Raw genomic sequence first — 27,535 nt, 5'->3', positions numbered from 1 at the left:
GGGGGGCGGGGCCTAGCGACGGGACTCCGCCCTCCGCCCGCCTGAGGGAGCGGCCCCGGCGGGGACGCGGTGAGTGAGGCCTAAAGGCGGGGAGGGGGCGACCAGGGGCCTTTCCTCGCCCTTCGCGGGTCCTAGAAGGGCCTGTGGGGCCTTCCTGGGGCCCCTCCCGCCCCTCTGTGAGCTTTTGGGAGGCTTTAGGGGCCTTCCCGGCCCTCTCTGTGCTTTGAGGGCGGCTTATGGGCCTGGGGGCGCCGGTTGTACGCGGTGTGCTTGGGGGAAGGGGGCACTCGGGTCGGGGGGGCCCTCCCTGGCCCCTGCGGGCATTGAGGATGGCTGTGGGGCCGAGGGAGTGTCTGTGGGGTCACAGGGGACTCCATTGTTCTGCGTGGGCTTTGGAGGGGCCTGTGGGGCCGGGGGTGCTGCCCTTCTCCCGTGGGCGTCTGGGGAGGCGTGTCTGGGCCTTTGTGTGCGCTGAGGAGGGGCCATCTGTGGGGCTGGGGGTGCCTCCCCCTGCCCCGTGTTTCCTTGGAGACGGGGCCTTTGGGGCCTCTCCTGTGCTCTGTCTCTGGCAGGGGGCTGGGGCTCTTATCCCTGCCCCCTACGCTTGTGCTGGGCTTGTAGGCTGGTGCATCATTATTCTTAAGCACGTTTTTAGGTTTGAGTCTACCTTCCCTTTCCTCCCTCCTTTCTGGCCCCACCGTGCTTTGAAAAGGAGCAGGAGTTTCTAAGGGTTTTTTCCATAAAGGGGTGCAGTAGGTGAGGCCTCAGCCTGCCTCTGCTCATAGGCACCTTTTGTCGTGACTTTCCCCATCTCTGATCCTGCTCTCGCTCTCTCTGTACTGCCTACTCAGTGACCTTAGGCTTTTCAGGGAAGGGGTAAAGCAAAGCTGCTTGTAAGAGTTGTTAGTTATTATTCTTCAGACTGATTTACACGTGCCTTTATTACAGTGGAGCAATTTTATTTAGGGAAACAGTCACCTTTTACTAAAATAAAGAGACTGATACTGTTTACAACCTCTGTGTGCTTGTGTCACTGAAAAAATGCTCTTTTGCAAAGCAGCCTGTACAACAATTGCTTTTACTGGCACAATTGTCTTTATTTTCTATAATAACATCCACATTAGAGAGTCTTCTATGGTCTTATCTTATGGTTGAAATGGAGCAGTTTATGTAGACTACTCCTAAGTGAAACCTGTGCAGAAGACTGTATCCAGATGTACTTCAGCTTATCTTAAAGCAATTAAGTGCAGGTTAAAGTAAGTTATGCTTTCATGGAAATAGGCGTGTGCTGTGTTAGCTAAATTGGTTTGTTTCAAGATAGACTTGTTTGCAGCACTTGAAATGCTTTTTGATCTCTTTCAGTAGTGTCTTTTGCTGGTAGAGTTGAAGGCGGTGAGTTTTCTGTTTGATTTGGGCTGAAAAGGAGTGATTTTCTGGTAGGAGTTCATCACATAATCTTATTTTTTGGGAGCTTTCTGTTTTGTAGTTATTCTGTATAAAGTTGAGTGGACTTCAGTGGGCCCAGGCAAGCTGCAGGTGTCTACCTGGAAGAAGTTGTAGTCGAAAGGACCAAACTGCTTATTTATATACTTCTCAAGAGTGGTGAGAAACAAGTTATAGCAAAGACATTCGAGCTGGTTGATGTAGATCGCAGGTACCTACAGGCAGGGAAAGTGGTTGGGGTTTTTTGGGTTTTGTTGGGGTTGGGTTTTTTTCTGGAAAGGTTTTGTGACAGTTCTTTGAGTGGAAGGTAAGATAGTAATTCCAGAGCCTCAAAAATAGGAAGCCTCATCACTGGCTGTAATTGTGCCAACAGAAACACATCATCTAAGATCCACGTGAATGCAGGCAGGTTTGTTGGATGTGTCCAGTATAAAATTACTCAACGTTACACTTTATTTTTCTGTGCTCCAGAGGTAGCCTTACCTGAGCTACACACAGCAGTATACTTTGTTTCCTTCCCCAAAGTATATTTAACAATCAGAATTGAGAAACCTTCTTTCTTTAGCTGCTTTGATCATAAATCTCATCTTGCTGCAGTCTTTTTGCTGGGCCTTCATATCTTGGCACGTTCAGTCTTGCCTTCTCGGAACCAAGAGGTTTCATAACCACCCGCTTTCGAGTTTGCTGTTCAGGATATTGTAATAATTTTTTGTGTGCTGATTCAGTCTGTCTTCACAGGTCATGAGAAGTAAGAATCATGTCTGGTTTTATTCGTTGATGCTTTCAGCACGAAGTTTGGGGCATGCTAGGATGTGTTTGTCACTCGACCTCATCTTGAACTCATTGCATGTGGCCATGACAGGCAGCCAAGTGTTTAGTTCACAGTGTAGCAGCATAGTCAAAGGAAGCAGAATGTAATATTGTTTAAAAGTAATTCTATTAACTCCACTTTAAACGCCGTGAGTAGAAAATTTGGGTGTAGAGAAAGGTAAATAATCTTTCACCCTTTGCCATGAATTTGCTGTAAGACTGCAGTGCTGTATAGTAATTAACAACACCTTTGTCCCCTTTTGCCAAAAGCTGGATCATAAAGGAATATTGGCCAAGCAGCAGGTAGCAGTGGTACTGTATTAATAATTACATCACAAAGTTGCAGTCCTGTTATGAAAGTCACTGCATGATGACAAACCAACTCAGCAGCCAAATAACTTATGAAAGGAGACTTGCAGAGCTACCTGAAATAGCACGTACCTGTGCAGTCTCTCTTAGTTCTTGCCAAAGCTGGTGTCGGAAACTCTTCCTCCTATTAGACAGTAAATTCCTTTTTAGTAAATGCAAAGTGAAACTCCCTAAAACTTTAGCTTGGGAACGGGCTCTGGGACTGCTGCATTCTGCTTTGAGAGCACAGAGGAGTGTGTGGACAAAGAGCTCTTTCTTTACAGGAAAAATGCTGAATTGGTACGTGCTGATGAAGGCCACTTCAGCTGTCTAAAGGATCTCCTGATTTTTAAATGAATTGCTTAATAGAAAGTAAATTTAGCTAGAGGATCAGTTCATTACTGGCTAATTTAACCCATATCTGGACAAGAAGCACAATAAGTACTTTTCTGTGGGGACATGTAAAGGGGTGGGGAGCCACCACCATTTTTTATTCCACTTTATTCATAAATAGCATAACCAAAGCTAATGATGAGTTCAGAAATTACCAATTTGGTAAAGTTAACATTTTCTGTAGAAGCAACATGACTGCAATATCTGGTTTTTGGGGGGGACTCTGCCAGACTACTGATGAAAGCCCCTCTGATTTCAGGTTTCTGATCCTGGCATCCCCTCTGATTCCAACATGACAGTCAGCTAGAGCTTGTGGACCATCTTTTGCTAAAGTGAGTACAATTTTGGGTCCCTGGCTTTTGGATGGCCTTGCCGTGTGAATTGTTGTCTACTGAACAGCCTCCCTGTTCTGAAAAATTCCCAGATTTCGTCTTCTGTCCCATAGCCCAGACCAATCCCATCTGTGTTCTGAGGAGCTGAATTACCTTCCAGTGCTTGTTTCTTACCGGTATCTGTATAGAGAAGCTGGGACTTGTAATCTGGGCAGCTCAGGTGAGATGAATCCAACCCCTGTGCTCCAGGGTGCATTAAGCACTCAAGGAGTGCTTAAGCATGGGGTACCTAAAGGAGGGACTCCATCCAGCCTGCAGCACGGAGGAAGGCAGGTTAGCAGCGTGAATATCAAAACTGCAGGGTTCTGAGATGAGAATGGCTCGTGGCTGGTCTCTGCTGCGGAGCCTGACATCCTCATTTTGCTACTCGTGTTCCCCAGAGAGGCTCAGGGAGCTCACAGCTGGATGTGTCCATGCATGGCAGGAGGAGAGGCCAAGGAGCAATGGTTTTGAGGGTCAAAGGATATCCAGCTTTCCAGAGAAGGGGAATATAACAGGAGGGCAGAGATGAGGAATATGTCCTGTAGTCTCAGGCCCAGAAGTAGCAGGGAGATTTTTTTTTTTTATCCAGACCTTGTTAGCCCGTACCCGTGGAACTGGAGACTGGAATTCCTTTGCAGCAGACCGGTGACCCCACTAGGCTGGGTTGTAACATTGCAGAACCACAAAGGCAGAGCAAGGTGGGCTTTCACATGGGAGTCTATTACAGGGAAATAATTACAGGTGCTGTCAGTAACTGAAGTCCTGGGGTTTGCCTTCCCTATTTCTCATTTCATCAGCGTTCATGGCCGTTTCTCCTCCTGTCTCTTGTTCCAGTTCTAATTTGCGGTCATGACGTGTCCTCTGACCTGAGCACAGGCCGTATGCTGGCCTCGGTATTTTTTGGCTCCGCTTGTCAGAGCACAAAAGAGGGCTAGGACTTTTGAAGGGCAGCTGTTCCGTGAGCACAGGCCTGAAATTGAGAAGTAAAATCAATGCTGTTAGTCTTAGAACAAGCACTGAAGTTCACTGTTCAGTAATTTCATCTGCAATGACTGGGCCTGTTTTTTCCCTGACTTTTGCCCTCAGAACAACCTCAAATGTGTTATGTGCAGCTGTTAAAAATGGTGTTAATCCACTGACTGCTCCTGAGTGTGGGAATATTCAGTCATTGCATTGGTTTTGCTACTGAACACGCAAATACAGTAATACCCTTGTGAACTATAAATTGGAACAGGTTGTATATGTCACTGCCAGTGACTAGAGAACTAGTCAGCAATTTACTCTGAGAATAAAAAACTGCCTGGGATCCAATACTGAAATAACCAAAAGCAGCAAAAAAAGGGATGAGGGAAATCAAGTGAAAATAGAGAAATGACAGCACAGCTCTGTGTGTCAGAGCTGCTTTTGCAATTTGTGGACAAATAATATGGATGAAAATTTCTTAGTCATACTTTCAGTGGCAAAAGCGTGCATTACAAGAACTGGGAAATGAATGCAACTACCAACTAGCTCTCATAAAATAGTGCTATGTCCCTGACCCGTGTGTTGGGATGTAGTTAGTCCATTGAATCAGAGAGTTTTCAGAAGGAAGCAGAGCTTGGCAGCCATAAAAATAGCAGAACTGAACCTTGTGCCTAACGCTCGTCACAGCGGAGCAGTGCGAGAACGTGCAAGTCCAGTGGCAGCCTGCTCTTGTGACAGCAATAAGAAACGGTGTGTAATAATTAGTGATTGATGCTGCCAGATAATTCTTCCTGTATGTAAAGTTTTGGCAATGTAGCTTTGAAAAACAGATTAGGCAGGCAACAATAGCGAGGCCGTATTTAATAAAAGAAGAGTTTCCTCAATAAATATAATTCTGGGTCTGGGACGTGTAGCTGGGTCTCTTGGAGCCCAGCCCTGGGGCTCACTCCACTGGGACAACAGCTGGTGACGTTTCCTGAAATTAATCTTGAGTCCATATGATGCCATGGGATGTCCTGTTAAGGGTCTTGATTAAGCATATGCCCCAACTTTAGTGATTTTCTCAGTTAAATAATAATTTAGATTATTTTTCTCTAAGTGAGATCTGTTTTATAACTTGAATGACTGTGGTTCTTGCTTGGGGTATTTTGCTAGCTTGGAGAAACTGAAGTGAAAGGTCCACGAAGGAGGTAAGGAAGGAAAAGGCAGGAAGAAACTGTTCCCAGCCACTGTGTTGCAGCGGCTGCAGCAACAGAGTTTCTAGTAGGGCTGGAAACTACCTGGGTGGATTTTACAAGTCTCCCAGGTCATGTGCAGTGAGTATCATCTGCTAGTTCATTGTAACTGGAACAAATAACGGAGGAAAACAGAAGAAGGAAGCTTTAACCCATGTGAAAGCTGGCTAATATCTTCTACCTCTGGGTGAGTGGCTTAAAAATCATGGCATTGCATAATCTCTAGCCACAGAAAAGGTTACGTCTGCCTGGAGTGTTATCTGCTGTAGCAGCTGGTGGTTATGAATGAGTTCCCTAATCCATTGACACGAGTGTTCTGGCAGGCACTTGCGAACCTCCTCGTAGTCTAATGCTTTTTGAGAAGACTGCCCTTCATCGGGTGTTAGTGACTGATACAGACGCAGGAGGTGGAAGTTTGCGATAGCAAAGGCTTTTATACAGATATGGTTTGTAGAAAAATACTTTACTGCGTGTGTTGGGGAAAGGAGTCTTGGGAGGCTTTCAGAAAGTTTGCCTTATTTCTTGTAACTTTGTTTGGGAGGCAAACTAAGGACTACAAAAGAAATACAGATTATTTAAATTTCAGGTAGTGTTGATTTGTTGTTACAATTTGATTTGTTAAATCTATGGAGTTTCTTTAATATATATGAGCAAAATCTTTTTTATTCTACAGGCTGTTTTCTATAGGTTCTACTTTGTTCTTTTTTCCTTTCCGACAGACCAAGTTGCAAATATGAAAAATCATAAGATTATTCAGTGATCTTCAAATCAGGTGATTCAGGTATATTTGTGAAATGGTTTAGCTTTAACATAAAGCAACTCAAAAACTCAAGTTTTTGCTCGTGTCCACAGTTTCTCTGAGATCCATTTGTACGGTGTGTAACTTAGCTAATGTTTGAGTCACTTTGGACTAGACAGGTTTTAGCTTTTAGCCTTAATGCTGCATATCTCTGGATTAAGCTGTACTGCACAGCAATTTAAAACCACCTTTTTGAGTCTCATCGAAAGCCATTGATTTGGATGCTGCACTAATGGAGAAAAATATTGATGATGTGCATTTCTTGGGCATCTTGAGCAGCAGGTGGGAGAGGAGGCTTTCTCGTTATCACCTCCCAGAATAGTCCCCTGTTTCAGATCCTGTAAGGGGGCCCGAGCATGTGTCTGCCCCTCTCCTTGCAGCAACCTGTCCGTTCTCAAATGCACGGGTGAGGCTGTGGTCAGATGTGCTGCTGTTGAGGGGTATGAAAACATTGCTGTGACTCAACTCTGCGTCACTGCTCCCAGCCCGCTGGAGATGGTTGTCCCCTCGCGGGGCTGTATGATGTGGCTCTCTCAGAAAGACCTAAATGAACGTATTTGATAGCGAGGAAATGCGTTTACGTGCAGTTTTGCTGTCAGACTTGAGGAGCGGTGATAAACAGCTGGTTTTGAATGTGCTGTGCAAGATACTGAAGTGAAACCAGTCTAATTATGTCTGTTACTTAGTGTTGGCTGAGCAAGGGGGAAACTGGATTTCTGTTTACTGGTAATTAGAAAGCCGTGGAGAGCTTAGTGCATTAGGGCTGTGCTATATTTAAATGGTACCCTGTCTGTCAGATGTCCCTATTACAAAATGTTCTTTGCCAAGATCATGGGCTGAGCCTCTCCTTTTAAAAGCTGCTTTTGAAACTCTCAGTTGTTTTCAGAAAATTGGTTAATATGCCATGGCTGTGGCATCTGTCTGTCTTCGCTTTGTGCTGTTAAGTCGTTCCAAGACCATTTTAAAGGTGTTGTGGGCAGCTATGGCAAACGCCATTTCACCACTTGAAGAGTGGAATTCCTGCATTTCTGAAAGATGAAACTATTATTAATGCAGAAAATAGACTCTTCCCCAGTCTCTTACCCTGTGTGCTGCAGACACTTAGTGTTATCTTTAATTAGGAGACTGTCACAGCTGAGTTAAAAATAACAATTCAGCCCAAAACATCCTGTGAACTCAGGCCAGTGGGACTGACAGCCGTGAGACTTAAAGGCTTTACTTATCCCCAGGGCAGCGGGAGCCCTGACAAGGAGCACACCAGCACCCTCGCGCTGCCCCGGCCGTGTCCCGCAGACGGGGCTGGAAGAAGCATTCACCCGCTGGCGTTGAGTGTGCTGAGACTTCTACACGTGTGAGTTTTGGTCCAGGTTTACCACCGAGAGGTTCACTTAGTGATGGTGGTTTCTTCTAAGAGTCTTGTTTCACTGACTGCCATATTGAAAATAAACTCGTTTCATGCGGTCCACGTTAAGAGCTCAAAAATGTCATGGTTTTGGTCACACCTGACCAGGATTGAGTTGAAATCTGCATTAGAGAGAGCTTCGTTGTACATTAATAGACTCTTTAATTAGCAGGCTCTGCAGTAAGGCCTATCTTCTTGTTAAGGATTTATTAAAATCACACATAAGCTCTACAACTGCAATATGCTAATTTACTTGTGAATCTCTTGGATTATTCAGCAGAGGAGTTGAATATTCCTCACAAGGACAGACTTTGAAGACTGTTTCCTTGAAATAAATAAATTTTTAAAAATCCTAGCCTTTCTTTTGCTTGTTGTCTTTGGGATAAACACTCACAAAACCAGCTGCAATTTTGGCTAGAATATTGATGGGTTGCTTGCTTGTCAGATTAAAAATGAGCTGGCGTAGACTGTTCTGGAATACATTTCAATTTTAGAACTTTGCACTTTCAAGAGCGACCTTATTCAGTGCCCAAATAGGCACCTTTCCTCTGCACGAACACCTCATTATGTGTGTTGAAATAGGCATCATCTCTGCTTTTTCAATTTTATATTTTTCTTAGTGGTATTTTCCCTTTTTTAAACTTTCACAAAATACGGCTGCAGTTCCTGGCTAATTTTGCTGAAACGTAACACTAGCCAAATATTTTTGTGAAAGAATTGTTAGTCACATAAGAAGGAATATAATGGAATATTCTTAGAAAGTGTTATAACTGCTCGACTTGTAAAATATTTATCCAGACGTGTAAACAAAGCGAGAGGTGTCTTGCCAATGTACCATTGTAAACCTGAGTTATTTTGAAATCTTGAGCAAGATGTTTTTCAGTTCTTGAAAATAAGGTATCAAGTTCTCTGTTGACATAAATTGACAGTGCTAATGGTTGGCTTTACCTAGCTGCAATTTTAGCCCCTGCTTTTGCCTCCCTAAAAATACATCAAGATGTGCTTTCCTGAAGAGCTGCAATTGTGCTAAATAAAACTCTTCTGTTTATTTTGGTTTCAGATTGCTTTAGTATTACTTGCAGAGTTTACTAACGTGGCCACACTCTAAAAGGTTGGCCTAATGTTTGTTTTGCTTTTTGTTATTGTCTGTATCTTAATGTGAATTAAACAACTTGCTGGATTCAGAGAACTCTTGTTTCTACAGGTAACGCTGCTTCCCTGTGCTTGTGCCTCTGCTCGTAAGGAGTGTCTCAGCCCTGTGGCTGGACAGTGGCTGCAGTGGCTTTATCTGAGCTGGCTTCCAGCAGCATGCCCTGCTGACTGTTGTGGTGAGATATGGCGATGCCCGGTGGGGATGCCAGATAGTTTCCCTGGCAGGGGTCCCGTGCCAGCCTGTCTCATACCAAAGTTAGGAAGGAGCTCCTGTACTGGGTTATGATGCTTGAGTTTTGCCAAGCTTGGTCCTGCTCTTCTACACTGGACACAGACAGCAGGGCTTGGTCCGGAGTCCCAGGGCCCTGTGCTGCAGGTAACGGGGCTGGCTTGCTGTGCTGTGCCCTGTTCCCATCCCCCTTGCACAGCCCTCCTTCAGGCCCTGGAGCAGAGGCAGAGGTGTATAGGTAAATCAGAGCTGCTTCAGGTCCATCAGTAAGCACTGAGCTCCTCCTCACTGTAGCACAGATGAACTGTGTTTTCAAGACTGGAATATTTACTTTCAAATTTAATTGCATTTCATTAATCAGTATGCATCTTCCCTATTGTTTTTTTTTTTTTAATGCTGTATGCTCTGTTATTCTGAAATCTCTTTGGTGAATAGCTACTGTAACTGCATTCAACTTTCAAAAATCTGCCATCTATTGTTAGTTTTTCAAGCTGCTGCCATGTAATTGGTTAAAAATGAATGGCAGTTGGAGTTGTAGCTGATGAGCTGGGAATGAGTTAGCAGTTACTCGTTGGGATCCCTTCCAGAGAAGGAAGGTGGAGTTTAAGCTGCTCACAGCCTTTCTAACATAAGAGTCAAAGCAAGTGTGTGCTTTTTGCTACGGGTGAAACATCGACTAACTTTTTGTAGGAAACTAAGAGCTCAGTAAGTGAGGAGAGGAATTTTATTTTAGTCTGAATTCTGCTGTAAAATAATCCACTCATATTAAAACTGTTGTGTATTTCAGAATACACTGATTCTTAATACGCTGATCCTCATCTTGGGAGGATCCACACTGGCTAGTTGCTGTGCCAAAAGCAAATAGGGTACTTTATCCTTCGTGGTGCTGCAGGCTGGGTGTTGGGACCCTGCACTGCAGGTCAGAATTGCAGGTGATGGTGGCAACAGTTCCTAGTACTGGGCTTCAGACCCTCTCCGCAGTTTCTGGCTCTCTGTGGCCACTGTGGTGAAGGAGACAGGAGGGGGTTATGGTGTGTTCAGCCCCTCAGTTGTGAGCTGAAGTGTTAATTTGTACCCTGCTGTCTCCTCCTTGCTGATTTTTGGGGTGAATGCTCTAGTGCAGGCTTTGAAAGTGCAAGGAGCTGCCTTGCTCTTGAGCATTGTGTGCTCTGTGTGGATTTTCATAGTCCTGCGTGAAGGCAGCCTGCCTCACCTTGTGTGGGACAATATGCCTCCGTGGTTAGAGGCTGTTGCTCTTTCCTTACATCCCTCTCAACCTCCTTAACGGGCTACAGGTGCTTTATTGTACCTGTATCTGGACAGACTAGATTATTGGGCATTAAAGAATTAAAAGCTTGCCCACAAACCAAATATAATAACAAATGCTTGCAATACATTGTACATATGTACAGTACAAACATGAGTGAGTTAGTAAATTAGTGACAACGTGTTTTTATTGTGTCGGATTGATGGGTTTGTTTTTGAGTAAGATATTTCTTAAGGCACCTTTGGTTAATCAGGTGCTATGTAACGATCAGACTAAAACTTGTCTGTACACACACATGCTTTATCACTGGCATGAGTCAGGATGAAAATAATTTCCTACTTCTTCAGGTTCTATTTGCATTAAAAGGATATATTATTGATTACATGTGATATATTTAATTCTGTTGTTCTGTAAAATTGTGTTTGGAGCAGTCTCTGAGCAATCCAGATACATCTTAGGGAAACGCATTAAGAACAACGGAATAGATTGATTTAATATTTGAACAGAGAGGGGGTGACATGAATGTGTAATGCTGTGTGGAGGCACCTGAGCACGGAGAGAAGGTGATCCTTTTTATTGGGGCTCATTAGCACTGACAGATGAAAATAACTCATTTTATCCTCAGTTACTGTAAATTTGTTTGGGCCCAAGTCCAAGGTTCTCTGGACTCAGGAATCTGTATGCACACGGTTATGTACATATTCAGAAATGCTCGTAGTTAATTCCTTTCTGCCTGCGTAAGGGATGTGTGGCAGATGAGTGGCTGGAGTGCGTTTAACCCTATGGCGTGGCATCAAGGGTTTAATAAAACTGTGCCTTTGCTGCCACATGATTCCTGCAAAAACAGGCTGAACCAGGAATCTGAGGAGAGAGATTTTGGGGGGCTTTTGCTGAAAATAGGGGGCTTAAAATAAAGCTATTTGTTGCCATCCAGCTTTTTCTGTTCGAACTTTTCCTGAAGCAGCTGAGGAGGGGGGAGGACTTTTAAACTGAAATATTTACATGAATCAGACATCTGGGGTTTGGGGGAGTGACCAGAGCGGCACAAACAGTTTAAACTCTGAAGCTTTGCCGTGACTTAGTGCTTCCCTCTCTTAAAGAAGGATTTCAGGATATTGGTGCTGGTAGCACTGAGAACATATGAGCCGCCAGTAAGTAAGGAGCTGTGGTGTTTGAGAGGGGGTGCTTGGCAGAGGGTTTGCTCCAGAGTTACGAGAGGAAACGTGGGGGATTATTTCTGTTCAGAAGTTCCAGTCGCTGCAGGTACATCGGATTTGGGGTGAGAGCCTTCTCAGAAACGCTGTTGTCCTTATGCTTTTTGGTATAGCTTATAGTCGAGAAGCTTGACTTTTTGTAGTGTAGGTGTAGGATTTGGTGTGAATTTGATACCAAGTTAGATTTAACTGCCTAAGGAGAAGAATTGAGTAAGCAAATAGCATTTTAAAATCTAAAGGGTTAAGGTAGGTCTTGCTTTTATGCTTTGTTAATTCTTTTTTTTTTTCTGAAAGCTTTGTAAGTAGTTTTGTAGAAAATGGTGAAACAGAATACAGGGCAAAACTCTTTGCTGCTGTTGCTTCTGTTGAAGATTTTTATGTAAGTATTTGTAGCTTACACTATCTTCACCTGTGTTAGATTAACTCATAGGTGTCACCTGGCTTAAAACTTTGTTTAGCTCAGTATTATGTATTTTAGCAGGGGAACATTTGTTTTTCCTGTCTCTAGCAAAGAAGATCCTGCTTATGTTTGTGACAGCTCATCTTTCACCAGGGTTTTTCCCCTTACCCTGGTCAGATCTGCATATTCCATCGTTCTGCCTAGAAAGGAGGTATATATTCTATACTGGCGTGGCCAGCTTTGTTTAAATTGCTGACTGAATTTAATCAGATAGCGCTAGCAAAGCTGCCAGTGCTATAGTGTTCAGCTCTTTACAAGGTTCACATGTAAGAACTATAATTTTTCAGATGACTGTCTTAAGCCCAGTAGCATGAATAGTGGAAACAGCCTTTATAGGTTGCTTGGTTGTGCTCTTTAACACTGGTACCTTGAGCCTCACAGGGAGGAAAACAGCCCTAGCAGAGCATTAACCTGTCGCCCTTATTCCAAAACTTTGTTCCCTTCTGAGACACCCCGTGGTAGGACGTTATTGGATGCACTTCATCTGTTCCAGAACAGGTATAACTTTCCTATTTTGGAAAAGTTACTTCAAGTTAATAAATCTCAACAAGTTTTCTGCCTGTATTAGTCTTGGTGATTATAGGTTGGCAAAAGAAGTGGTGCTGTCGGTGTGGGGTGCTGATGTGGGTCGGTGCCATCAGCATCGCTGCGAGCTTTCGGCGCATAAACCAGGTGAACCGTGGGTCTTAAATCAAGGTGTGGATGTGCAGCAGTAAACCATTAAAACCATACTGTAGTTTTGAATTGCATTTGTAGAAACAGTGGATTTTTGTTAAGACTCAAGTAAACGAGTAAGTCTGTAAACTTTGCTAACAGTGGAGCACTATGCACAGAATAGGAGAAAACAATCCGGCGTTTCATCAGCCTTCCTGCTGTCTCTTGCCAGGATTTGCAGGCTGTCCTGCATTGCATCAGTCCTGCTGGACATGATTTTGGAAAGTGAGTATGGAAAATGAATCCACTGTATATTGATAGAGTTATTTCATAGCAAGGGAAAAGCCTTTTGTAGTGTGCCTGTGCTAGTTCAACCTATAAATCACCCTTTTATTGTCTGGTTATGTTTGTGTCTATAGCTGAAAATGAAGCGAGGATCATTAGTAGGTATGAGAAAAGCATGTTAAAGGCTTCAGGTAGATTTTCTATCTGATGCAATTTGGGTGAATGCACTTTTATGTTGTTCTCCTGTGGTACAGGCGTATCTACGGGGGCCAGTGAGTGGCCAACCTCAGACCTGCCAAGTCTCACGTTGCCTTGAGCACCCCTTGTTTGATTTGGCCGGACAGGGCAGTGCCTGGGGCTCAGACCCTCGGGCTAGAAGGTGACACCAGCTTCCCTGCTTAGGTGAGACTTCATGCATGGCCCTTCACCTTCTGGAAGAGGATAAAAACTGATCTCTAGGCAAGTCTTATGCTTAAAAGAGAAATAGTAAGTGAGGAACCAGATTTGTACTCGGCAACTGCAAAAATGCTTTAAAAAAAACCCCACACACACAAAAAATGCCCAAAAAATCCCCACCTGCTACTGAATGAGAGACCCTCTGAATCCTAAAATGTTTAAAGACTGCAGAATTACCAAATTCCAAAATTGTGTGGGATGCACAAGAGCAGACTAGCTAAGAGAATATGGCTGTAAATGATGAGCACTACTTGAGAGAGGCCGGGTTTACCAGCTCGGTGTGGTGCAGGACTGATACAGCCAGGCTGACAAATCCGCACAGCAAAGCCTTGGCCAGCGGAGCTCTCCTGGCGTGGGTATCTCTGTGCTGCACTCCCTGTTGTGGTTCAGACATACCCTACACCGATTCGCTAATCCTTACGTACAAGAAATGCTTCTCATTATTTATCTTAAGCCCATGAGATTTCCCTTTTTCTCTCCAGAGGAGGAATTCAATCATTGCTAATTTGTTTTTCTGCTTTTATGTTTAGAGCAACTTTCGGCACGTTCCAAGGATATCTTTTAAGAAATAAAAGCAAGGCTAAACTTTTTTGAAAGACGTGCAATTCCATTAGAAATACATCTTGTTCTAAAGTGGTGGGCTGTAGAATTAGGTCAGGCACACCCTGCATATGCGTGTTTCCTGCTTGCTCATATTTCTGACAATAATTGTACATGGGAATGTTTTTGTAGATTGAAAGGAGTGTTGTCACCTTAAAAATGAGTTGTTTGGAGTTTTATTTAAGCCATCGTGGTTACGCTGTGGTTTAGGAAGAGGGGAAGGTTGCCAACCATCGGATTTATTCACTCAATGTGCTGGTCATTCTTTGCTGTTGGCAAACCGAATGGTGAAGTAAGGTTACTCACTTCTACTATTTTTACTCTATTCTGACTTCCTTCTCGTCATGCCAGGTGACAGCGAAGCAGTGCATAAGCTCTCAGGTGTTACAGAAAAGGGCTTTACTCTTCAATGGATTTTGACAGCTCAGCTTTTCATGATTTTTCTTTGAAGTTTCTGTGAAGTTCTGCAAACTTGATACCTAAACTATTTTATAATGGCTCTTTAAAAAAAAAATCCCAAGGATAAGGAACAAGCAATACAACGAAAAGTTAGAAACCAGCAAGTCTGTAGTGATGCTTTTGTTATCTTTTGCTTAATAAAATGTCTTGCATCTAAATGGGTTGTCTGTGCTGGACATGTTACTGTATTTGAGGTTCTCTTCTTTGCACACTTGACCCATGTGCTGTTTATGTTGGTCTGTACAAGTTAAGCCATTCAGCTCCTTCCAGTAGCTGGGTGAGAACTGTGTACCTTGGGAAGTGGGTTTGGATGTGCCTCAGATTCGTTAGGGTGGGGAAGGATAATGTGAAGATCGTCCCAGCCTGTTTACATTCCAGTACACTTCCTTCTTTCTCAAGAATTACACAGAACAAGGATGAGCCTCTTCATCTGTGTAAAAGGTTTGTAGCATGAATTCTTTGTGCCACAGATGCATTGCTAAATAAAACTGTTTCCAGTTTGGGTTTAAAAAAAAAAAATAAATATCACTTCCATATTTTTCTCTCAACAAAAGTGTTGGCTGTAAACAAGTTCAAATAAAGATGACTTCACCATGACCATCAGCACGTGCTTTGGAGAACAGAGATGCTTATTCCATTGCACAGTTTATTCTTACCATTGTCATGTTCTGGAGGGAGGAAGGATCTGCATGCTCCAAGCTAGGCAAAACCAGTGGCCAGAGTGAGATGTGAATTTTGATACTTGACTGTGATACTGATTTCCTTTAAAAAAAAAATCATAGCCTATTTAGGAGCTCTTTCTCTGATATTTAGTGCTGAACATGACACTGGGCTTTTGATACTCGTGAGTTCCCAGCTCCCAAATCCAGCTGTCCGCAAGCCATGAGTCTTCAACTCCTTTGCAGACTGGTCCCTACCTGGTCCTTCAGGATCTGAGCACACAAACAGGTTACTGAGAAGTGAGCTAAGGGGTCAGAGTGCTCATTTACTGCTCATCATCAATTCTGTGGTACCAGCCAGTTTATGCTTTACCAGAGGGTAGAAACGTGCATGGAAACAGACCTCAAAAGAAGATGGTAACCTGCTAGTATTTGTCCTGCTAACCGCAGGGCAATTGCCGGTGCACGGCCAGGGAGCTCGAGTAGAGAACGTGCTACAAGTCAGAGTAACACCTAGTTAGTGGGCGTGATGCTCTGCCTAGTCCTGAAGATTATGCCTCTTTTTCTGTGTCCCTGTTTTTTCTCATAAAAGACTTCCCTGCAGTGCTTCCCAGGGCTGTTAGGAGCAACGAGCAGTTAATATTTGTAAAAAGCTTTGAAGATGAATAGTGCTAATTATTATTTATAGGTATTCATTCTCACCACGGGTAGTTCACCTTGATCCTAGGCATGAAAGGAAACCAGGACATTTGTAAGCTGATCAGGCTTGAGTATGGCCTTCTGAAGTCTTCATGTACTCGTTTCCCTGCTGGGTTGTATGCGTGATTGTGATGTATTTGTCATGTTAAATGACTAGTTTGGGTATTTATTGTTCCGGCCAGATGTGCTAAAGGAATCCTTACTCATTCCCCTCAATTCTGCTGATGCATAACATGTAGGATTTGGGCATGCCAGGAGGGGACAGAAGACAGGAAAATAACATTAACCTGGCCCAACTCATTATCAGCAGGGCTGAATGTTCACCTTCCTATAGATGTAATGAGGAAATGCTTTTAGGAACCACCACCTGCTCATCTTTGCAGGTTTTAGCACCTTCTGCTGGTGCTAAATTTAGTGTAATAGAAAAGAATGAGGAGAAGGGTGTCAACAGCTGGGGCTTTTCTTGTGTTGCCCTTCGCTTAGGCAAAAGTGGATGGATTTGTTCACGTGTGACCAAATGCAAGGCAGCATTCACAGGGACTTTGGGTTGCTGGTGGGACTGGTGAGGGGGTCTCTCCAGGGTCCGGTGCGATGGGTCCAAGAAAGCAGCCTGGAAAGTGTCAGGAGAGGGAGTTTTCTGAGCCAGTGTTGGGTATTTGGGGAGAGGAGAGGTGGATAGTGATGCACTGCGTGTGGTTAAGTTTGCTGGAAATAAGATGACCCTCATAGGCTCCTCGCGTTGCTGTTCCTACCAGCCAGCCAGAGCCTTTAAAAAAAGAAAAAATACTATCTTTTCACATGGTTTTGCTGTTGCCAAAAATCTTCCTTCTGATGAATATCACATGATATATTGTTGGAACTAGATGATCTTTAAGGTCCCTTCCAACCCAAACCATTCTATGATTCTATGATGCGTAAGCAACAGATTTTTCTAAAAATATACAGATATAATAGTGCTGGCAACTTAGTATTGGTTTTATGGAACAAGAGGAAGGAATTGTTAATCCTTTTTTAAATTTCTAATTAAGAGTGAAATGCTTACACTGGCTGCCAGTAATGATGGGTTTGAAACCCACCACTGAACTGCTCATTAAGGCCTTCATCCTCAGCAGGTCCTGACCAGAAAACTCGCTAATTCTGATTTGGCATTTTGTTGTTTTATTAGTGCTGTATTTTATCTGGTTTGTATCTAACCATGTCAGTGTTCTGCCATGCTTTGTACATGGCACCCGCAGGCCCCGGAGTCTTAATTCAGCCAAGAAAAAAGACACAGGACAATTGTTCTGCAGGGGGCAAATTGGGAAAATTCATTAATGAGGAAATTGATGTTTTATGTTTGAGAGAGTGAAAGGAAAACACTTAAAGCCAAGAAAGGAGAGCTGTTTCTTGTCCAAGGCAATAGCAGGACAAAATATATGCCAAAGAGAGAACGAGGGAAAGAGACAGCAAAATAAATCTGTTAGAAGATGTAAGGGAGTGGAGTGAAGCGAGTCTTAAATAGGAACAGGGAAGAAGAATTTCACTTGAGTGAAATGGCCAAACAGCAAAAAGGGAAGATGTCTCTGCGTATGCTGAAAGGACATTTCGGATGTTAATGGCATTGGTTTAACCAGTGTGTGTGTCGGGCTGAGCCAGGGAACGATGGATGTAAGGCTGTGCAGTCACAGCTGTTCTATGCGATATAACTGTTTGTTGTAGGGCTATATTGGGTTAAATGCTGGGGTGAGCACTATGTGACAGGAGGGGGGTAAATCAAGGAGGAAGATAAAAAAAAAAAAAAGCAATGACTGGGGACAGGGAACCTCCTGGTCAAACCTCAGCGTGGTTAAGAGGCAATGCCTGAGCTGTTAACTGGGAAAATGTTATATTTCGGGCTATAGCCATGTTACAGAGCTCATTGTGCCCGTGCTGGGGAATCAAGAGGTATGTAAACATTTTTAAAGGGCTCTAGTGGTTTGGAAGTCAGGCAATTGCTTGGAAGGTTTTTGCAGGAACACGCATGATCTAAAGACATCAGCAGCTTTAGACCTACTTTTAAAAAAACAAAGGTTTATGGATGAAATAGACACCTGGTTATTTTAATACCTTTTTTTTCCCTCTTACTAGGTAAGTGTAAGGGCATAACTAGCATCTTAAGCCTCTCTGAAGCCCAGTGAAGTATCTGAAGAAATGCCTTTTGAGCCTGAGGGACTTTGCTTGCAGTACCAGGTTTGAGCTTCATTGCTTGGGAGTTTCTTCCAAAACTAACAACGTGGTATTTTCTCTCCTAGCTCTTCTCTTAGGAAACGCAACCAACACCTGACATCACGGAGGCCCAGCATGAATGGTAACTGTGCTGGTGGGACAGACTGGTCAAGAAATCCGGAGTCCAGTTGCTCTGTGGAAAACAGAACTGTAGCAGTCCATGAGTCAGAAGAAAGTAAGGTGGTGCTAGGAGGTCACAGCCCTGCTGCAGTTGCCAGGACTGAGGGTAAGAATAATGTCTTTACCTTATGGTAGTCTTTAATAATTCTATTTTTTTTTTTTTTGAGGGGTGTTACGTTTTGGAAAAATTTCAGTATCCCAAGGCAGTTTGCACTGGGGAGTACAGAATGTACGTACCCTGCCTTTGCCAGGCTGGTCTAAAGGACAAAGGTCACAACAGAGTTTAGCGTCTTGCTGTCTCAGCAACATCATCACATGGGTCTCCCCTGGCCAGCCAACTTGCAGCTCCTCCTGAGGTTGTCCCTGAACAGATAAACTGCTCACCATGAACCAGGCATCAAGCACTGCTGGCTTAAACCACCTCTAGTGTGGTGTGTGCTCCTGCTCCAGCTCCCCTGGGAGAGTAGTGTCAGTGCTGGGCATCTGTGTCTGTATTTCTGGCCTCATCTAATTCCCATGCTCCTGCTCTTTACCCACTGAATCCATCTAGCTTTAACAAGGAGTATTAAGCATCATGGTTCATTGGGAAATTTTTTATCCAAAATCCAACTACTGGCTCAGTTTGAAAGTGCACTCTAGTTTTATGTCATGTAACATTACCCTGACAGTTATGTATATTGACATACTTCGTTATTGTATGACTCAGTTTTCTCATTAGAGTAGAAACTGTTACTATGAAATTATGTTTTTCAATCAGTTGTATCTTACCCTTGCAATATTTGTCTGTCTCTCTCAGGTTTAGATTCTGAATGCCGACACACTACTCATCCAGTAAGTCCCCAGATCAGTAGCATGTTGTCTGCTCCTGAAGACACGCACAACTGTCATTTCCAAGATGGAAATAAGAGACAGTCAGAACATTTTAATACCCAGGAACGCCATGGATGCTGCGCTTTACCTTCAAGCATCAATTCACAAACGGTGGCTCCAGAGAAAGTAACACTTGTGGTAGATGGCACTCGCTTTGCAGTGAATCCACAGATCTTCACTGCTCACCCTGATACTATGCTGGGAAGGTGGGTGATGTCCACCGTTTTCAAGATACCTCAAGGGGGTCAAATGTTTGCTAAAATGGAACAAACCCCTAATGTTTGTTTTGTGATCTCATCTGCACGCAAAAGCGAAGCGAGGTTGACCTCATTCAGAACTTGGCTGTGAGTGAGGCCTTGAAGACATGACCAGATGTAGAGAGAGTTGGTAGTTCTCTAGGTAACATTCTCCCTTCAGTCCACTTCCTTCAAACAATGTGCCCTTGTAGCTAGACATGGTCTGCTTTTGCCTTCTCTGCAAGTGTTTGCCTTGTCTGTAAGTAGTACATCTGTTCACAGCTGATAAATTCCCTTCCAGAATGGGGAAAATTATAACGCTCCATCCCCCTTCTGCTGTTACCTTGTGATACTCTCCCATAAGAGAAGTTACTCAGCTCCCTGTAACATGGCTTAAAGGTTGGAGCCTATTGATGCAACAAGAAGCACTCATTTTTTGTATTGCCAGCACTTTCACCCATCTCTGACCAAAGGGAGACAGGTCCTCTTGGGTTACTGACCCTTGCACAGGCCCTTGTGTAAAACAAGGGATCAGAAGGCCCACGGCGGTTATCTCGCATAGCCTCAGTGAAAGGGCTTTATTGCCAGGGTATTTTCTGACCCAGGATTGAATGTTCTGTTCCTCTGAGCTGTGGCTTATTCCATACAATACAGTAGCTATAGCGACAGACAGAGTGCAGCTATAGGAGGCCTTAGCTGAGACAGCTCTTGTGCTTATTTACTAGGTAAGAGATTCAAATATAGGTTTCAAGTTACTGTATATATGTGTCACTACTGGTTTTGTTTAACCTCAGTGCACCGACTGGTCTCTAGAATGAATGCATTTAAGTATACTTGTGCACTTACATAGATTTTTATCTGTTCAGAATGTTTGGACCAGGAAGAGAATATAATTTCACCAGGCCAAATGAAAAGGGAGAGTATGAAATCGCAGAAGGAATTAGCTCGGCTGTGTTCCGGACTGTGCTGGTAAGGAGATGTTTGCAGATTGAAAAAAACAATCTGTTTGTCACATGTGCAAAACTGAGCCATCTCCCAGGCAGCAGCACACCCCCTGGGACATATTCTTTTATTACTGTTTTGCATTGTGATTTAAAAAAAAAATAGACTTTTATATGAGTCATCATTTCAGATATGTGCTCATGTTGCGTTTTACCTTTCTTGTGTCATGTCATTGTAGTTCCTGAGCTCATGGTTGTATATAAATGCATATTGCACATGCGATGTTATGAAATCCTGTGCCATGGGAAAAGTGTTAACTGGAGCTCACAGTTGATCAGACCCAAGAGGATCTGCAAAGAGATGTAGATTCTGGGACAAGGAGGGCTGTTCCTACTGTTCACAGAGCTATATATAGCCTCTAACTCTCAAATGCTGGTTAACAAAACAAAGAACTAATTAAAAATTATCAGAATCCAAGCTATTTTTAATTTTCTCTCCAAAAATGTCCTTTTATTTGCAGGATTATTACAAAACCGGAATCATTAACTGCCCTGATGGGATTTCCATCCCAGACCTCAGAGACACATGTGATTACCTCTGCATAAACTTTGATTTCAACACAATCAAATGTCAAGATTTAAGTAAGTATGGAGAGAAATCGCCTCTTAGGAGATCATCTGCATGGTGTTGAGCACTCTGATCCCAATTTCAGTGCATTTCTTAATCACACACTTTAGTTTAAGCATGAAGGTATGGACTCCACTAGGACTCATGTATGTCTTGCATTTAAACAGCTTCCTTTTTTGCTGCATCAATCCAAAATGAAGTGATTGAATCCTGCAGAATGCAGACACCTTGCTCAAAAAAGCAAATTGAAATTGTAAAAATTCTAGTCTTATCTTGTAACAGAGGCTGAGAAGAAGAGCTTGCTCTTATAACCGAACAAAATGAAGGCTTAAAAGCAGGGTTATAACTCCTATCTAAAATATACCACAGAATCATGAATAATTTAAGCAGCAGGGTGATGGGCAGAGCAGGAATTAAAGACACCAAAGTTGGAAAGTAGTAGAGAGTTCCTAGTCATGAAGGGATCTGATTGGGAGCAGCTTTTTTGGTGGGTATGCTGGCAAAATGTACTTTTAACGTAGGCAAATCTGTGAAAGGCACTATGCTGAAATGGGGCATATGGTATCACAGCACAGGCCTTGGGGGGAATTTCCTACCCTGTCCTCTGATGAGTGATCACAGAGAAGACAGAAAATGTGCTTTTAAGGGCAGAAGTTGTTGCTGGAAATTCAAGTCAAGTATCATAATGTATTAATTATTCAGTCTATTACTGCTGCGCTGTATTGATTAGACCTTGGTGGTTTTTTAATGGTAATGTAATGGCTCTACAGTATAATTTGCATCCTGTTTGAAATGCAGTCTCATGTATCTGATTTTGCCAGTTCTGGAGCTGGAGACTATTGATGCATCTGAACATATGTTAAGAAGTTTGTCTAAAGAAGAACGTGGGCTGTGCTCTGGAATGTATCTGTGTAGAGCTGGGACACATTTTCATGCTGTGTAAAAAAGCTCATCACATGATTTGTGTCTCACTAGGTGCTCTGCTACATGAGCTCTCCAATGATGGTGCTCACAAGCAGTTTGATAGCTACCTGGAGGAGCTCATTCTGCCTATAATGGTGGGTAGCGCTAGGAAAGGGGAACGTGAATGCCACATTGTCGTGCTGACAGATGAAGACACTGTGGACTGGGACGAAGATCATCCACCTCCAATGGGAGAGGAGTACTCGCAAAGTAAGGGCACCACACTGAGGCTTCTGGCTCTGTTCAGCGCACACCCAGACATCTGGCCATAAGGAAAGGACATTGCCCAAGCAGCAGTCTTCCTCCAGGAAGGGATGCTGGCACGTGGAGTCCTGTTTTGTATGTTCCTTCTGAACTGGCTGCTACTTAGAGCTTTAGTCTGACCGCCTACATTGGTAATGACAGCACTCATTGCATCTTTTCCATTTGTTTGCCACCTCCCCCTCAGCCTTTTCCTGGCTCCCTAGCAAGTGAATATTCTGCTTTACACACCCATCACCCCCCCATCCTATCCAGACTATGTCTATCATGACCCTCTCACCAAGGAAGTGCAGCTAATCCTAGTGATGAGAACAGACACCTGAAGCAGTTCTTGGAAACCAGACCTGGTTTTTGGCACCTCCACAGCTGAGCATGTCAAAAACGGGGAGAAGGTGTCTCCTTGTAGACTCTAATCACCCTTTTTATTTCTCAAGTCCTTTACAGTTCCAAGCTGTACAGATTCTTCAAGTACATTGAGAACCGTGATGTTGCAAAAGCTGTATTAAAGGAACGGGGCCTAAAAAACATTCGTATTGGCATCGAAGGTAAATTATTTCTTCAACAAAAGAAATGCTCAAAGCCTTGTTTCCTCTGGACTCTAGGCATTTCCTGGTTTGCTCTGTGCTTTACTAGGCATTTATTTTCATGAAACTAGTAGAAGCTGGGCATCTTCCTTCACTGCTATCATGTTACACTGAAACTGGCCAGGAGGCTTAAAAGTTAAGGGAAAAATGGGAGATCTAGAGCATGTACCAGCAAGGCTTGTCTCTGTAGGACCGAGTAAACAGGAAACGGGAGTCAAACACTTCTGCCTGCTGATCCGAGCATTCCCTTAGGGAGCTTTGAGAACATTGTGCTCTGTCCTGGGAGACTCTTTATTTTTATAGTAGCTGTGTTTGTTCACCAAATGGCTAACGCTGTGCAGCCGTTGATCGTATGACTACACACAATGCTGCACCATCTTTTCAAGGGAAAAGCAAGCCAATGACGTGGAATATGAGCATTTGTCTACTAAGTCCCCCCTGCCCCCATAATCACTCCTGCCTTGCTGTTCTTCTGGGATCCTGGTGTCCCTTTGTGTAAATCAAAGGTGTGTAGTGCAACTGACTGGCTGTGTGTCTTTTCAGGATATCCCACCTGTAAAGAGAAGGTGAAGAGGAGGCCTGGTGGCCGGTCAGAAGTGATCTACAACTACGTTCAACGGCCGTTCATCCAGATGTCATGGGAAAAGGAAGAAGGCAAAAGCCGTCATGTTGATTTCCAGTGTGTCCGGAGCAAATCTCTAACAAACCTAGTCACCGTGGGCGATGACGTTTCGGAGGACCATGAGGTTATAATGCATCACCCCCCACAAGTAGATGAACTCGACAGGCTAAACGCACCGTTCTCCCAAATGGCTGTTAACGATGTACCAGATTAGTCGTGGCTCAGGGTGAATAGTCCTGCTTGATGTGGGAACGTCTCAGCCTAGTTTCATCCCAGGTGATGGAACACAGACTCCTGCAAGGTGCTTTATCCTCATTCATGCTGTTACTACGTTGTCATATTTCAAGCATGTTAATAAAGAGCCACACTCCGTAGTCTAATTGTGCAATCAAAGGCAACGTCTCCTCAAACAAAAAGAAATTATGCTGTTTGTTTCTACTACAAAGGCTTCCAGATTGGTGGGTGCTGAATATTTTACCTAAACTTCTAAAAGAGGAGCAGCAGTATTTAGAAACGTCGTGTTTGACATGAAAGAGGAAAATTCTGGGCCTGTCAAGACAAAGCTTTTCTTTACCATTAGGCACTTAGCTTTGCTTTTGTGAAAATAGTTACAAAGGACCGAATATCAAAGCAGGACAGATGATAACGCTTTCATCAACCAGCAGAAATGTAGCACAGTTGTGACAGCAAAATACTGTGTGGAGGAATCTGTTTACACTGCCACTGGCTTTGCATCCAGCGTGTGGTACTGCTGTTCTAGGGAAGGATGAACTAGTTTAATAGGAAGCATATGCCTGCTCACAGGAATTGCCCATATATACTTCTCCATAAGATGGAATCGCTGTTTTTAGGGATGTTGTCTGTTCAGTTCAGTAAAACAAGTAGATCATGCTGAAGGAAAAAGCCAAAAAGAAAAGACTGTAGTTGATATTTTACCAACAAAGTCAATCTGTTTAGTAGCCTAATAGATGTAAGAAGCTTTCTAGAGGTGACTGTGCATGCTGAAGACTTTCAGTTGTCTCCTTCATCCCCCTGCTAAGACAAAAAAAACACAGCAGAGGAGTTCCAAGTACAGACAGTTTACTGCCTGAGTAAAATCCTTGGTCTCATCAACCTTAGTCAGTCAGGATTTCTGTAGCCTCTCCAAGGAGCACTCTACTGTTGCAGCTTGAAGAGGCCAGCTACTTTCTTCCCAATTTGGAACCGACTGGACCATTGTGCTGTCAGGCAGGTAAGAAATACCAATAGTAAACCAGCCTTCAGCAGAGAAAAATATATGTACCTAGGAACAACTCTCCTTTGCTGCTCTGAATATATTATCCTAGTCTGTGGTTAAGGCTCTGTTCATTTTGGATTCAGGGCCAACAAAGCTGTGACTGTAGGTATAGACGCACTCCAGGCTGGTTTAGCTCAGTTATATTAGAGCCTAGCTGGTCCTGTTCTTGCAGCATGGAGTTCTCTGTAGACTTGCTTAACCCCGTGATTAGCACACAGTGAGTTCAGTCCTGCCACAACCGAGCTGCTACGTCAACCAGAACGGGCCTGCTTTACAAACCCATCATTTCTGATGGCTGTGCAGAGGTTTTACGTATTCAAAGCAGACTACTTAAACATGGTGCTGGTGCAAAGAAAAGCTGAAACCCATTCAAAGAGAGAGAGAGAGAGAGGGAGAGAGCTCTCTTGCAAAGTTGTTAAGTTCAGGGCAGTTCTGCTCTTGCCATTGACTGCTGTTGAAACATTAGGTGTTGAGTTCCCTGGTCATACTGGGCAAAATGGAGGCAGGTATCAGCGTGCCCCTACAAGGTTGTCAGGGTTGTCAAGGAATTTATTATTCTCCATCTATCTGCAAAGTGTATGGTAGACTTAGCACTGAAGATTGCTGTTACTGTTTGCTGCCAAGGATGTTTGTTTTTTTCCAGTGTAGGTAACATGACAATATCAAGTACAAATCTTCCTGAAGGTTTACGAGTGACATTTTAGTTGAGAGTAACAAAATCTCTGCCAAGGCATATACTTGCTGATATATTTAGTTCCCATTTGTATGGATACAGGTTCCATTCTTTGCAGTGTTTCTGTTCTTAGCTTCTTTCCTAAGTGCAGCAAATAGATTTCTTCTTTTTATAAGTGCCTATGGGAAGATTTCCAAAAGTGCTTCAGGACCTCCTGAGAGTCCCAGGGGTTCGGATGCCCAGGTCCACCTGATGACTTTTGAAAAATCCTCCCTCTGTGTCTTTGGATCAGTATAGAGAAGTGTCCTTCAGGATCTGCACAGAGGTGGTGTGCAGTCACTTTCCATTATTGCTCTAGATGAATTTCTATTTTTGTAGTAGAGAAAGGAAGACATATGGACCATTAACCTTTGAGCTAAGAGCCACCTATTACCTGCCTTGGTAACGAGCCGTTCCCACAAGTCGAGCAAAGGCACTGGTGAGACTGTCTGCCCAGCAATGATGGAGCTTGCCCCCAGGCCCTATGGATTTTTTTTTTTTGGTGTGTATTTATTTTTACAGCAGTGTAAGTTTTAAGTAAATGTGTATTGGTGTTGACCAGCTGATTGGGAATTGGAGTTTACACACGTTCTGCTCTAAAGCCTTGTACGTGCATGTTGGTGAGTGCTACTCTACAGGACTGTGTCAAGGCATCGGATGCCGAGCATCTGACGTCAGCAGCACCTTACGGGATCTGACAGCTAAGTACCATACTCAGCCAAACCAAACCCCACCAGGGTCTGTCCCTGAGCCCCGTGACAACTAGGCCGCTTGAAGGATTTGGCCAGTTTATTAGAAATAGTGGCCCCAGGCACTTAACTGCAACAGGCCATTGCCTGAGGGTTAGGGACTGTCAGTGCCCTGTAGGAACTTGTTGGTACTCTGTGTAATCAGTTTGGACCTTCAGCATGGGATGGAGGTATCCAGCTTCTGTGATTTCCATGCAGTTTTTATCACTCCAAAAAGCTACTGTACTTGATTGGCTTTCCCAAGTAATTAAAGATTAATTGGGGATTTTATTTTTTTTTTAGTAGAGTGAGTTCCATTAGAACACTAAATCAAATTGAAAAAGTGTGCATTTGCTTTTCCTCCTCTCTTGGTCACCTGCTGTTTGGGTACAAGGTCAAGTTTTGTCTTCTTCTAGATAAACTGAAGTGTTACCTGTCGTGTGTACGAACTACAGCTGTACGGTTTCTTTTCTGTATTAAAGTATAAATTGTATGTGGCTTGTTTTGTTCTTTTAAAAACTGTTTTAAATGTGGAGTAGACGAATGGGCAGGGGATAGATTGCTAGAAGGTTTTGTTTCCTTGCTTCATAAAGTAAGTGTGGCTTGTGACCCCAAAGTCTTAGAAGTAGTTTCACATCAGCCAGAGCCTGGATGATTTGGCAGGGAGTGTTACTACCACTTGTGCTGAGAGGACCTCAAAGTTTACCAACTTATAGCAGTGCTGTTCTAAAAGCAGCACATAGCACAGGTATGAGACAACACTACTTGACCCACAAACTGTGCCATATCTCTAACAGACCCTAGTGCTGTTTTCGGTCAGTGTGCTGTGAAAGATGCTCTCCCCTTGTACCTACTTCTGTCTTTGGAAGCAAACAGCCTTGGAGCAGGTCTGGCTTTTCTTTCCATCTTCAGTGTTGGATGTATTTCAAGGGTTTTCTTGATGAAGCTTGAGAAAGGCGTTAAGAGTTTGAACAAGGTGGAATTTAGTGGAATTACTGGAGTGATAACAGGAGCTTGTTCTCACAGGTGGAGCTGTCACAAATGTGAAGCAATGAAGTAAGAATTGCAAGTTGATTTTGGCATGTTACAAAGCAGTAGGAAAAAATGAAGGGTCATGGCTTTGCTTCCAATGCCACTTGCTCACTGCTTGTTATCCTCTTAAAAATAGAAAGAGGAAAAGATTAAAAACAACTTGCCCTGAAGTTGGTAAACTGAGGTGACAGTTACAGAATGCAGACACCTAGGCATGAGTAAGGCCAGGGTCATCCCCCCTTGCCAGGAGGCCAGGCGCATTCTGCCCAGAAAGGTTTATTTCTCCCTGTCCTTTACCGTTAATAGGGTGCTCGTCTGCTGTGCATCTTCTGGAAACGCAGCCTTCAACCCATGAGTTACCATCACATTCTCATACCTAAGCCCTGATTCTAAAAATCACTTTCAGGTCTGAACAAA

General features: G+C 43.5%; 1 protein-coding gene across 4 annotated transcripts; it reads left to right on the top strand.

Annotated features, from left to right (window-relative positions):
- On the top strand, positions 1 to 26,579 carry KCTD20 (potassium channel tetramerization domain containing 20). 4 transcript variants are annotated; one of them, XM_068419217.1, is made up of 9 exons: positions 21 to 69; positions 3,254 to 3,326; positions 18,172 to 18,371; positions 19,062 to 19,341; positions 20,238 to 20,340; positions 20,834 to 20,954; positions 21,916 to 22,113; positions 22,599 to 22,709; positions 23,292 to 26,579. In XM_068419217.1, exons 3-9 carry the CDS (start codon positions 18,221 to 18,223, stop codon positions 23,582 to 23,584), a joined length of 1,257 nt encoding a protein of 418 aa, XP_068275318.1. In that variant the 5' UTR covers positions 21 to 69; positions 3,254 to 3,326; positions 18,172 to 18,220; the 3' UTR covers positions 23,585 to 26,579. The 4 variants fall into 4 exon arrangements, with proteins under 4 accessions (XP_068275319.1, XP_068275318.1, XP_068275317.1 ...); XM_068419218.1 differs by lacking the exon at positions 3,254 to 3,326 and having other exon boundaries at positions 1 to 69; XM_068419216.1 differs by lacking the exons at positions 21 to 69; positions 3,254 to 3,326 and adding an exon at positions 11,507 to 11,566.
- The last annotated feature ends 956 nt before the right edge of the window (positions 26,580 to 27,535 follow it).

Source organism: Nyctibius grandis, chromosome 27 (genome assembly GCF_013368605.1).
Source record: "Nyctibius grandis isolate bNycGra1 chromosome 27, bNycGra1.pri, whole genome shotgun sequence".
In the NCBI taxonomy this organism is placed as follows: Eukaryota; Metazoa; Chordata; class Aves; order Nyctibiiformes; family Nyctibiidae; genus Nyctibius; species Nyctibius grandis.
Note: the sequence above shows the minus strand (reverse complement) of the source record. Positions and strands in the feature narration are given on the sequence as shown.